The following is a 12,483-nucleotide window of genomic DNA, read 5'->3' on the forward strand; positions in this document are numbered from 1 at the left end:
TGTAATAAAAACACTTGAAAAGTATACATGACATTTCTTTAATTTATTACTTTAGGCATCATCATTTGCATCATGTGCTGGGCAGCCCAGCGGATGTTCTTCACATATGTCTCCATTACAGCAAGTGAGGTTGTGCAGGAAACATGCAGACATTAATTATCATGACCACATATTCAATGTGGGTGTTCTGAGGGTCTCGCAGTCCCCTTCACAAGTTAAAAAAAACGGTTAGCGGAAATGACGTCACCACAAGTGTCTCGAGCTCTGACAGGAAGAAGGTCTGTAATTTCAACATGGCTGCCACCTACGAATTCTAAACAGTGAAACTGAAAGTCTTCATCAAATATCTGAGTTTGCTCGGCTGAGTGGTCCCGGTGCTGGTCCAGAATGGCCCAGTGTGTCCAGTCCGTTCAGGAGTTCATTCAGGACTCTTTTGTTCCGATGGTAGCCGTTTTAAGCAGCGATGAAGCGGAGAGGGTGTCTCGGAAGAACAACCTGAGTTTCTCTGAACTGCTCCGGCCTTTCTGTAAACTAACCTCCGAAGGTAAGAACTACTCGAATCGGTCTAGTCAGACTAGCTACCCTACCCGGTCCAGTCGGAGCCCGGTGTCTGATCAGCTGCCTGGTCTGGTCAGTGCCTGGTTCGGTCTGATTAGACCCTGATGTTATTAGCTCTTAGCATAGTGGATCAACCGATCTGGTACGGGTGTTTACATATTACTAAATGTAAGTATCAGTACTCATAGACCTGCGTTGCATTATGCAGAAAGAACCATAACAACAACAAATCAAGCAGCTGCATGACAGTAATGCTGCGGGACAGTCTGACTGGTGCGGTCCCTGGCTTGTTTGTGTCTTTGAGTCCGAGATGTTTCCATCGGTAGACACTGGAAAACCCTGGAAATCATAGTTGGCTGAGTTGGACAGGTCCAGAGCCTGTTGCTCAAAGGGCAGAGGGGTGGTGAGGGTCAGACTTGGATGAAAGTCGAGCCTGATAGAGGAAGCTGTTGTTAAGGCTGTAAATTCTGGCCCGGAGGCTTCGCAGACTCTTTCCTGATGGCAGCAGACTGAAGAGGCTGTGAGATGGGTGGGTGGGCGTTACCTACAATCTGCAGCGCTTCCGGGTGAGGCAGCTCACTCCTGTAGGCAGTCTCATCAGTTGGTGATGTGACCTAGCATCAGTTCATCTGCAAACCTAAAAAAAGAGGTTGGAGCTGTGTCGGTGTGCAGTCTGGCCATGGGACAGAGGTGTGAAGAGAAGGGGACTTGGCACACATCCTGGGGGTACTTGGGAGGTGTTGTTCCAAACCTGAACAGTCCAGGGTCATTTTGTCAGAAAATCCAACACCGAGGTTCACAGGGTGGTACAGAGCCCTTGCTGCAGGGGGATGGTTGTGTTTGCTTCACAGAGGCGTTGGGAGTCCAGCTGTCTGATGGCTGAGTGGAGAGCAGCAGGGATTGCATCTTCATTTAACAGTTATTGTCTAACTTCTGTGTGGTTTTGGTATTTTCACTTGCTCTGTAGCTGCGGGTAAATCAACATGTTGAACCAGTCAGTGATCTCAGACACCATCATTAACACAAAGTCTGAGAGAACCAGGGGATCGACATATTTTGGTTTCATATCTTGTATTTCAACCTCATTAACAGTCAACATTAGTGATGCTGCCACCTGCGGATTTCTGCCTTCACAGCTAAGATTTCACATCGGATGCTGTAGCTAGCACTCTACTGGAAAAGGGTCGCCAGGTAACCCAGTTGCACATTAATCCATAACATCGGTTCTCCATTGATGTTCTGTGGGCTTTCGTAGAGCCTGTTCTGTCAGTTCTGTTTGTCTTTGCTTAAGAGACTGAACAAGTTAACAAACTAAAAAGTTCATATCGGGTTTTAGTTCACGTCCTGTTCATGTTTAGTTTAGAACAGGTGGTCAGATGGGATACATGTCCATACAGGTTCTCGCAAATCCATTAAGTCCTCGTCCAGCTGTAGTGGTGTGACAAAATCACCTAAAGTCGTCTCCTAGTTATGATTTCATCATTTCTAAACTCTCCTGTAGGGATTCTCAACTAAGATGATCCTGATAAGTCAACATGTTTTTTTAGGTCACATCCGGGATCCTAACAACCAGCTCCAGACTGTGAAGAACCTACGTGTCTGCGTGAACAACCTGGTAACGAGCCTTCAAACACCGTCTGCCTCCGTCAGCCCTGCTCAGTACCGACTGCTCAGCGAGGTGGTGTTGTCCTTCCAGCCCCAGGAGGGGGCCCAGACCTCTGCTGTCAAGACCGGAGACTACAGCCTGAACCTAAGTGGTAATAATACTGAGTTCTGGCTCTGATGTGTCAGAGTCTGGTACATGTATGTCTAATCTTAATGAGCGTGTTTGCTGCTCTGTTGTTGTGTTTCTAGTGACCACGCCCTGGTTTGAAGCCTACAGAGATAATTTCCTGCAGTCGATGCCAGCCTCTGACCATGAGTTCTTGAATCACTACCTCGCCTGTATCTTTGTGATAAGGGGCTCCACTCGCTCCAGTAACAAGCAAAAACTCATTTACGTTAATACATAAAAAGAAAAGTTGTCTATAATCTTCAGTCTTTTGGCTGTTGGTGAGAGCTGATTGGATTTTGGACCTACCGAACGTGTTTTTCGTTAGCGTTTTCTGTTTCTGTTACCTCTCGTGGGAGCAGATAAACCTCTGTTGAGTCCTTGACGTTCCGGCTCAGGTCTGCTGGTGGTGTCCTCCACTGAGACCGTCCCTGTGGAGCAGTTCCTGAAGCTGTCCCAGGAGCAGCATCGGATCCAGCACAGTGGAGAATATACTAATCCCAAGTGGTTTATCCCAAACACCCTCAAGTACTACGTATTACTGCATGACATGAGTGAGGGGGATGAACAAAGGTACAGAGCTACTCTCTGTTTCAGCATTTTTACTACGTCTGTAAAATAAAACGCATCCATCAAACTTTCGGGGCTTCAGGAACCAATCATAGTTAGTTTGATACTCGGGAAGTTTGCCTTCTGGAACATTAGTGGTTTGTTTACTGTAACTTTTGTTGTTTGTTGATGGCTAAAACATTTGTTTTTGTGTTTGATTTCAGAGCAGAGCTGGTTTATGAAGACATGAAACAAAGGTACGGTTCTCATGGCTGTTACTTGTTGAAGATAAACTCCCGCACAGTTTCTCCTGAGCAAGATGAACAGATCCCAGACCCATGGAGTCAGTACCTGCTGAGAAATAGTCAGCGGAACCAGGTGAGGATTCACATCCCCCCCCCCCCCCCACCCCCCCGGTCGGGCTGACTTGGGTCCTTTTACTGCAGCACAACTTTACTTTGACAAAAAATTACAAACATTTATTGGAGAATCTGTAGTTAGCACCAATTCACACCTGCTGAGAAACTGAAGAATAAAATGTGACTGAAGAGTCTGAGCTAGACCGATATATTGTTCCTGAGTTACATCCGCACAAAGGAAGTGCTCAAAAACATTATTTTCTACTAAAATTTCTTTTTATTTATCCATTTTTAATATTTAATACTTGCTCAGTTAATTGTTTTTTTTCTTATGTGTTTATTGAGAAAGAAACATACATAGAAACACATCTGACCATACAATTAGTTCCTCTCACATTAACATTTTTTTTCCTTTTCTTCCACAACAACAAAACAATTTATTTTAACTAGTTAAATGTCTGATTTTAATTTTAACAGTTGGTTAAATTCAGTGATCTGATTAGGTTCAGAAATGTTGTGAATCCACGGATGCTATTAGAGACGTTTTAGCATGCAAATAAGGTGGACAACGTCTAGATATCAGCCATGAAAAGTGGCAGCACATTTCGGCCGTCAGCTGACCACGACCTCTGAATAGCGGTGTCAGTATTAGCAACCGAAAAACGATCTAGTCTGAACACGAGCAGGTTGGAGGTTAAAACTCCTCTTGGCTCATGCTTCAGTCTGGTTCTTCTGTACTGGTCTGGTTTAACACCAGGATCACTATTGCAGGAGATGTTTGATTTGGTTCCAGCTGCTAATGTTGCAGAGACCAGTGCTGGTGCAACTGAGGTGGACAGCAGCGACTCGGCAGAGACAGGTCAGTCGGTTTCTCTTGTCAGTGTTCACATACCTCTGTTTTGATTCGAAAGCTCGTCTATGGAAAAGTCTAAACTCATTTGTTTTAATCAAAGTGTGCTTCTGTGTGTGTATGTGGACCAGGACCTGGCCTGTCCAGTAGCCTGGAGGTCCATCCTCTCCAGTTAGACACCAGCTCAGCAAGCCTCCAGACTCTGACTGATGTCCATGTCGACCTGAAGACGGGAGCGAGGGACTCGGAGCATCCAGCGTTAGGATCAGGGAGCTATGGAGCCTGTCTGACCCTCAATGATCATGACCACGTTAGACAGTTTGTTCAAGAGTTTGCTTTCAGAGGTCTGCTCCCACATGTTGAGAAGAACATCAGACAGCTGAATGACCAGGTACACTTCAAGATGTCCCTATTGATGCACTAACATTTCCACCCATCCTCTCCCTCACAGCTTGTGTCTCCGTTCATCTCAGCTCCTTTCCAGAAAAGGCCTGAGTCGCTCTTTGTTCACTGCTACCAAAAAGTGGTTTGGTGGAGGCAAAGTTCCAGAGAAGAACGAACCTAAGACTACTAGCAACCTTCTGTAAGATCTTTCTTTCCATTTCTCTCTTGACCCCGTGCATGACACTTTACCTGCAGTGTTGGTGTCATCTTTCTCCTCTTTGGTGTCAGATATCCTCCTGAAGCCCCGGAGCTGCAGATCAGGAAGATGGCAGACCTTTGCTTCCTGGTCCAGCACTACGACCTAGCCTACAGCTGCTACCACACTGCCAAGAAGGACTTCCTGTTGGACCAGGCCATGCTGTATGCTGCAGGAGCACTGGTATGAACTGCTCACACGGTGAAGCTGAAGCTGTGTGTCACACTAGAGATGAACCAAACAAATTACCTCATTCATGGCTCGTTTAAGAGTACCAATAAAAGGTGTGGTTCACTTTTTTAATCAATACATTTGCACTGGTCTCTAGTAGGAATGAATGCCTAGTGAGTTGTTATTTGGGGGGGGGGGGGGGAGCCCTGGTACGCCTGTTTCAGGAACTACTATGTTGCCAGATCAGAGTTGAGACTCAGACGGCAGGTTTTGGAGTCTTGTTGTCTGATATTTGGACCGCTCATCTCGGATTGGCTAACAGCAACATGGCTCTACCACTGACTCTGTTTGCTCTACAACGCTGATGTTTTATCTCCACAAATAACAAAAGCCTGGAGGAGTTCTGCTGTGTGGTAGAGTTGCTAAACCCGGGCGTACACTGTGCGACTTTTTCACTTTTTTGAGCCGATTTTCCACTCGTGCGAGAATCCACAAGATCGGGGCGAGTTTAGCGCTGAGTGTCGTGTAGTGTACAGGGGGTTACGAGAGGCGATTAACACCACGTGACCAGCTACCGATCAGCAGTAGTGAGCTCGCACGGACTTCTGGCGTGTTTGATGTTTCGCTCGTCCCTCGTGAGGGTATCGCACTGTTGAAGCGGCGCTGCGAGCAGCTGCGACCCAAAAAGTATCAGAACCGCTCACGGCGCATGCGCCATCATGCATCAACACCGCTCGCCCGCTATTTCCCTAATAACACACGTTGTTCGTTTTTGTTTCTACACGTTTTTTTTACTCACAAAGATTGTCAAGAAAGCGTGTTTGTCGTGTTCATGTCAAATTAAACTGATCACAAAACACAGATTTACTTTCTTTACTTCGTTTTCCTCATCCAACCTCCATAAATCCCTGTGTGTCCTCCTGCAGCACTCCCGAAGGACAACAGGCAAGACAAGCCAAAAAAGTCTGATGTGTTGAGTAAAAACTGCTATTTTTAGCATATTTTTAGGGCCGACGTGTTGCTACCAGACGTACAGTGTGAGCACATGACTCGTGAGATCTGCTCTGCGAGGAAGTCGTACAGTTTGAGCTGAAGCTGAGTGCTACGAGTGAAAAAGTCGCACAGTGTACGCCCGGCTTAATGCTAACAGTTAGCTTCTACTTGCCATTCTCTGCTGTTTCCTGGACACTAAAATGACAACAACCTTCCTCATCGTGAATCGAGATGGGTGAGTCCACGAATGTAAAGTGGCCACTTGACGTAGATCTGTCAGGCTTTTCAGATCCTAAAGTTTCACCGCCTATTTTCTATCAGAAGTTAATGCAGGAAATAGGTGTAGGAGACTATTTTCATGCATAAAAAACTCAGAGTGACCCATTATAATCAGTAATAATCATTTTCAGTGAACCACACACCTTTAAAAGAAGCCACCATATAAAGGTTCAAAACCTGTATCACGTTTGTCTACTAAAGCTGTGAGATTTAAAAACACCCGAGTGTGAAGCAACTGGGATGAGAATCAGCTCCTCTAAATCCGAGACCATGGTCTTGAGACAGAAAAGGGTAGAATGCCTTCTCCAGGTCAGGGATGAGGTCCTGTCTCAAGTGTAGGAGTTTAAGTATCTTGGGTCTTGTTCACGAGTGAGGGAAAGATGGAGAGTGATGCAGGTGTTGTACCGATCTGTCGTGGCGAAGGGAGAGCTGAGCCGGAAGGCAAATCTCATGATTTACCGGTCTATCTACGTTCCTACCCTCATCTATGGTCACGAGCTTCGGCTAGTGACAGAAAGAACGAGATCGTGGATACAAGCGGCTGAAATGAGCTGACCTGCTAGACTATGCCTCTCAGCTGGCCAGGGAACGCCTTAGGATTGCCCGGAGGAGCTGGCTTAAGTGGCTGGGGAGAGGGTCTGGTCTGGGCGTCCCTGCTTAGGCTACTGCCCCATGACCCGGCCCTGGATAAGCAACTGAAAATGGGAAAAAAATGAGAGATTTAAAAGCAAAAACTGTCTTTTTAAATAAAAAAATGCTTTATTGCTGTAAAGACACTGACGCCTGTCACTGACTCGATGCAATCTGCTGGGTTCCTTATATAGGAAACGTTTTACTGATTTTGTCTTAATGAACTGAACTGTATTGGAATATTTACAGTGTGAAGTGCCTTGAGATGACTCTTGTTGTGATTTGGCGCTGTATAAATAAACTGAATTGAAAAATCTTCTTTTTTCCTCTTGTGTGTAAAACTAGATGAGACTTCTTCCTCTGTGCGTTTCTGTTCTGACATCTGTCATGTCATGTGTCCTGTAGGAGATGGCTGCAGTGTCGGCCTTTCTGCAGAGTGGAGCCCCCAGACCGTACCCGTCGCATTACATGGACACAGCAATACAAACCTACAGAGATGTCTGCAGGTACGAGCAAGTCACACACACACACACACACACACACACACACACACACACACACACACACACACACACACACACACACACACACCAGTCTGCCTGCTGTTTACTGTTGCACAGTTTCTACTTACAAAGTGTGTTAGGGTTGTTGTACTGGTAACAAACCATTCTGATTCAGCCAATGGGCTTAGATACTTTAGATACACATCTAACAGGTTCGATCAGTGCTCCTTTCATCTTATTCTTTACCTGCCAGGGCAGAACAGGATGAGAGGAAGTGAATTTCTCTACATCAAACAGCTACTTCAGTAAAGCGTGCAAGCTCTGCAACAAAGCAGGTTCTGATCGCTCCATTGATGGCTCTCGGTGAAAATACATATTTTTTTCTAAATGGACTTAAATACATCTATCTACTCCTGATTCTAATAAAGCCAGAGTCCAAATAATCCAAAATTGATGTAAAAGCTATTCCAAACGAGCTGTCGCCATCTTGTTCCACTCTGTTGCATCATCCCGCCCTCCAGACGAATAGAGGGTCCTGACTGGCCCACAAAGCAGATAAAGCGCAGTGATTGGTTCATAAAGTAGATAGAGTGCTATGATTGGCCCACCATTATAGACCAATCACAGCTCTCTGTGTTTGAAACCCCTCTAGAGAGCTGTGATTGGCCAGCCAGAATGCTGCTAGGGGCTGCAGAGGTTCCAGTGGAGCGTTTCTAGACCAAACTGTGCAAAGCAAGCATTTGGTCTAGTTCACTAGGCTAGAAAATCGTATTGCAGTAGTGGAAACACTGAACCAAAAGCATGAACAAGTACCTCCAGCTCAGGACATGACGCAGTAGAAGTGAGTTTAGCCATATTACGATAGAAGAAGCCATCTGAGTCACAGGTAACACCACAGAAGAGCTTGTTAAAGATTTTAAAAAAATGTTTGTTCTGTTGGTCCAAACTCCCACACTGGGCTGCATACTGACCTGTGAAATCAGTGTTTCGTGTCCCCAATAGGAACATGGTGCTGGCGGAGCGGTGTGCTCTATTGAGCTCTGAGATACTGAAGAGTCAGGGAAAATACTCAGAGGCTGCAGCGCTTCTCATTAAGATGACCAGTGAGGTGAGAAAACATTGTTTCTGTTGGGGATTACAGCTGTAGTAAAGTGCATGTTGGTTGTGGACGTTTAGCTGTTTTAGCAGTGATTAAAATCAGAGAAATCAAGTGTGTGTGCGCGCGTGTGTGTGTGTGTGTGTGTGTGTGCGCGTGCGTGCGTGCGTGCGTGCGTGGGTGTGTGTTTTTCCCCCTGCAGGACTCTGACCTACGCAGCGCTCTGCTGTTGGAGCAGGCAGCCCACTGTTTCATTAACATGCGTAACCCAATGGTGCGCAAGTTTGCCTTCCACATGATCCTGGCTGGTCATCGTTTCAGCAAAGCGAGACAGGTAAGCCTCGCACCTGTTCTACGTTCTCTACTACTTCTGCCTTATTGATTCTGTTGTTGGTTCACAGACGTGTCTCACCTTGTCTCTTTCTGTTTATCTCCAAAGACGAGACACGCTCTGCGCTGTTACTGCCAAGCCATGCAGGTGTACCAGGACAGGGGCTGGTCCTTGGCAGAAGATCATATCAACTTCACCATTGGCCGCCACTCTTTCACACATGGTCAATCAGAGGATGCTGTGATGGCTTTCAGACAAATCTTGATCAATGACAGCCGACAGACGGCCACACAGCAGGCTGCCTTCCTCAGAGAGTACCTCTACGTGTACAAAGTAAGTCCTAAATACTGCTCCTAGTTTGGTGAGCTAAGCTTCGGCACATTACATAATCGGAGAGTTAATAATCCCTAATCTGACATCCTGTTTGCTGTTGTTCAACTAACATCATTGCCTAGTAGCGTAACTGATCTATCATTCCCTTTAGCTCAGACCAACTGGAAAAATCAGCAACAATGTCAGTCAGGCAGTTTACTCTGTGTATATGGATCAGTACCGTCAGTCTCACATCTGCTCAGGTCCAATCCTGACCTCTGGATGCTGAATGGGGCTGGTCCCAGCTGTAGATTTAGTGAAATTAGAATATTGTCATTATATTTTATAGGAAGAAATTAAATAACATGTTTTTTTTTTTAAGAGTGTGAATGGAGAAAAGAAAGGATGCCTCCCTGAGCTGCCGCTGCCCTACATCCAGAGCTCTACTACCAGGGTCTTCTTTGGACACGAGCGACGCCTCGCAGAAGGTAGCGCACAGATTCATCACTTTTCTCATTCCGTCCTTCGTCTCCTTCACGTCCATGCTGCTGTGCGAGTCATGTGACCCGGGCTGGGAGCTGAACATGGAGACATCTAGACTAACAGACGCTGAACTGAAGTGGCAGCTTCAGCTACATTAGAACAAGCTGTTAGTCCTCTCTGAACTCTAAACCAGAAGGCTGCTGCTGTTGAATAATCATCTAATTATTAATTACCGTAAATCCTCTAATACAGGCCCGGGCCTGTATTTGACTCAAGCTCCAGACCTTTATTGGAAGGAGGACCAGAATTAGAGGCAGGCCTCTATTTCTATTTGAGCAAAATGAACTAATGGTTCACTGGAGTTTTTGACAATTAAAATTGCGCCCACATTTTCAAAGTTAAAAACATTTTTTTTAACAACGGTAGTTTCTGCTTCAGCCATCTCCCCCCTCCCCCTGCGCTGCGGCCGCAAACTCACTGATGCGCCTGCAGCCTCTCGGAGTTCCTGCTGCTCTAAACATTAAAATAATTATTTCATTTTCTCTTCCTCACTTCTGATTACCTTCAATGGTGTCTGTTTGTTGCAACCAGCAGGTACAAAAACTAACTTGTTTTTATTTGACTATTTTTCTGTCCTGTCTGTTTATTATCTTCCTGCATCTCCTCTCAATCCTAAAGAAAAACTGCTACCTGGGTTCATATATATTCACCTCATGAGTTACCTTTGAACTGCAGTTCTAAAAGATCTACCGACCGCAAAAACAGCGGAGTGCTCGCTGCTTGCCGGCCGCATCAGTGATCGGTGCGCCACCGGAGGACAAGGTGATGCGCCCCGCTCCACAGCAGCGAATCGCATCAGGCGCGCGTGTCAGTACCGACGCTCTGGCACAGCGCGTCACACCCCCCCCCCCCCCCCCCCCTTGCTGGAACCGATGAAACAGCATCGACAGCACGACAAACCAGTCTATGGATAGTCTCCAGGTAAAAACGGCAGGTGTTTCACAGCGTCAAAGAGACCCCCCCCCCCCCCCCTTGGGTCAGCGAGTTCAGCTTTTATTCTGAAGGAACCGTTGTTTTGTTGATAACAACGACAGGATTTTCCAGCTCGACAGTTCTCAGCTTAAAAGTAAAACGCACAGATGGCCAGTCCTTACTTCACTTAGCAATGATGGACATCAGATGATCTTGAGAGCTGGCTGAGTACTGAACACAAAATGGCGTTGTTCTGTTTTATTAATCTTGGTTGTTTACGATTCTTGACGAATCGCAGTGGACAGATTAAATAAACACCACAGAAACTCTGCCACGCTTCAGAATGAAGGTTCTGATTGGATGAGTAAACAATTTATCATGTGTTGACATTACGTGTATCAGGATGTCTAGTGCAGTTAGACCAAAGTCATATTACTCATTAAACATATTAATCATAACATTGTGATTTCACAGATCGGTCACATGGTTATTATTGACTAACAGTTGTTTTAATTAGCTTTATTAAAATAGAGTTCTTTGCTTAATTAAAAGAAAAGCGTTCTTCTTCCTTCTTCTGTCTTCTTGCTGGAATGTAAACATTAGAAGTGAATGCATGACCTCGGCTGTTCATGCACACTGGCGCTGTGTCACAAGGACAGCTGTTAGAGGGGAGAAATGGCTCATTCATCACGTTACAAAGTTAATAATATCCATCCATCCATTTTCATCCGCTTATCCGGAGTCGGGTGGCGGGGGCAGTAGCCTAAGACGAGAGGCCCAGACTTCCCTCTCCCCAGCCACTTGGGCCAGCTCCTCCGGGGGAATCCCAAGGCGTTCCCTGGCCAGGTGAGTGACATAGTCCCTCCAACGTGTCCTGGGTCTACCTTTAGGTCATCTCCCGGTTGGACGTGCCCAGAAAACCTCACCAGGGAGGCGTCCAGGAGGCATCCTGACCAGAAGCCCTAGCCACCTCAACTGGCTCCTCTTGATGTGGAGGAGCAGCGGGTCTACTCCGAGCACCTCCCGAATGACCGAGCTTCTCACCCTATCTCTAAGGGAGAGCCCAGCCACTCTTTGGAGAAAACTCATTTTGGCCGCTTGTATCCACGATTATGTTCTTTCGGTCACTACCCAAAGCTCATGACCATAGGTGAGGGCAGGAACGTAGATCGACCAGTAAATCGTAAGTAAGCGCCTCGTGATTTTTATCTTGAGAGGCGCTATAGAAATGATATTTTCTTCTTCTTTCTAAATCGAGAGCTTCGCCTTCTCACTCAGCTCTCTCTTCACCACGACAGACCGGTACAATGCCCGCATCACTGCAGATGCAGCACCAATCCGCCTATCGATCTCACGCTCCAGTTTTCCCTCACTCGTGAACAAGACCCCAAGATACTTAAACTCCTCCACTTGGGGCAGGACCGCACCCCTGACCCGGAGAAGGCGTTCTACCCATTTCCGAATCAAGACCATGGTCTCAGATTTAGAGAAGCTGATTCTCATCCCAGCTGCTTCACACTCGGCTGCAAACCGCTCCAGCGAAAGCTGAAGATCACGTTCTGATGAAGCCAACAGGACCACATCATCTACAAAAAGCAGAGACCTGATCCTCAGGCCACCAAAACGGATGCCTTCCACACCTTGGCTGCACCTAGAAATCCTGCCCATAAAAGTTATGAACAGAATCGGTGACAAAGGGCAGCCTTGGCGGAGTCCAACTCTCACTGGGAACGAGCCCGACTTACTGCCGGCAATGCGGACCAAGCTCTGACACCGGTCATACAGGGACCCTAAAAGCCCGTATAAGAGGGCCTGGTACCCCATACTCCCGGAGTACCCCCACAGGACCCCCCGAGGGACGCAGTCAAACGCCTTCTCCAAATCGATAAAACACATGTAGACTGGTTGGGCAAATCCCACGCACCCTCCAGGATCCCCCTAAGGGTATAGAGCTGGTCCAGTGTTCCACGGCCAGGACGAAAACCA

The 12,483-nt window shown here is 46.6% G+C and overlaps 1 protein-coding gene across 1 annotated transcript in view; it reads left to right on the top strand.

The window, feature by feature from the left end:
• Nucleotides 1-252: 252 nt before the first annotated feature.
• trappc8 (trafficking protein particle complex subunit 8) overlaps nucleotides 253-12,483 on the top strand; it is a 33,858-nt gene continuing 21,627 nt past the window's right edge. Inside the window, exons 1-14 of the mRNA XM_015962220.3 lie at nucleotides 253-544; nucleotides 2,106-2,315; nucleotides 2,413-2,502; nucleotides 2,728-2,902; nucleotides 3,103-3,256; nucleotides 4,009-4,096; nucleotides 4,219-4,478; nucleotides 4,561-4,670; nucleotides 4,760-4,910; nucleotides 7,206-7,306; nucleotides 8,306-8,411; nucleotides 8,602-8,733; nucleotides 8,839-9,063; nucleotides 9,425-9,530. Of these exons, the coding sequence (XP_015817706.1) occupies nucleotides 388-544; nucleotides 2,106-2,315; nucleotides 2,413-2,502; nucleotides 2,728-2,902; nucleotides 3,103-3,256; nucleotides 4,009-4,096; nucleotides 4,219-4,478; nucleotides 4,561-4,670; nucleotides 4,760-4,910; nucleotides 7,206-7,306; nucleotides 8,306-8,411; nucleotides 8,602-8,733; nucleotides 8,839-9,063; nucleotides 9,425-9,530 (2,065 nt within the window). The 5' untranslated portion in view covers nucleotides 253-387. The remainder of the gene's footprint in view (nucleotides 545-2,105; nucleotides 2,316-2,412; nucleotides 2,503-2,727; nucleotides 2,903-3,102; nucleotides 3,257-4,008; nucleotides 4,097-4,218; nucleotides 4,479-4,560; nucleotides 4,671-4,759; nucleotides 4,911-7,205; nucleotides 7,307-8,305; nucleotides 8,412-8,601; nucleotides 8,734-8,838; nucleotides 9,064-9,424; nucleotides 9,531-12,483) is intronic.

The sequence above is a fragment of the Nothobranchius furzeri genome, chromosome 16 (assembly GCF_043380555.1).
Source record: "Nothobranchius furzeri strain GRZ-AD chromosome 16, NfurGRZ-RIMD1, whole genome shotgun sequence".
Lineage (NCBI taxonomy): Eukaryota > Metazoa > Chordata > Actinopteri > Cyprinodontiformes > Nothobranchiidae > Nothobranchius > Nothobranchius furzeri.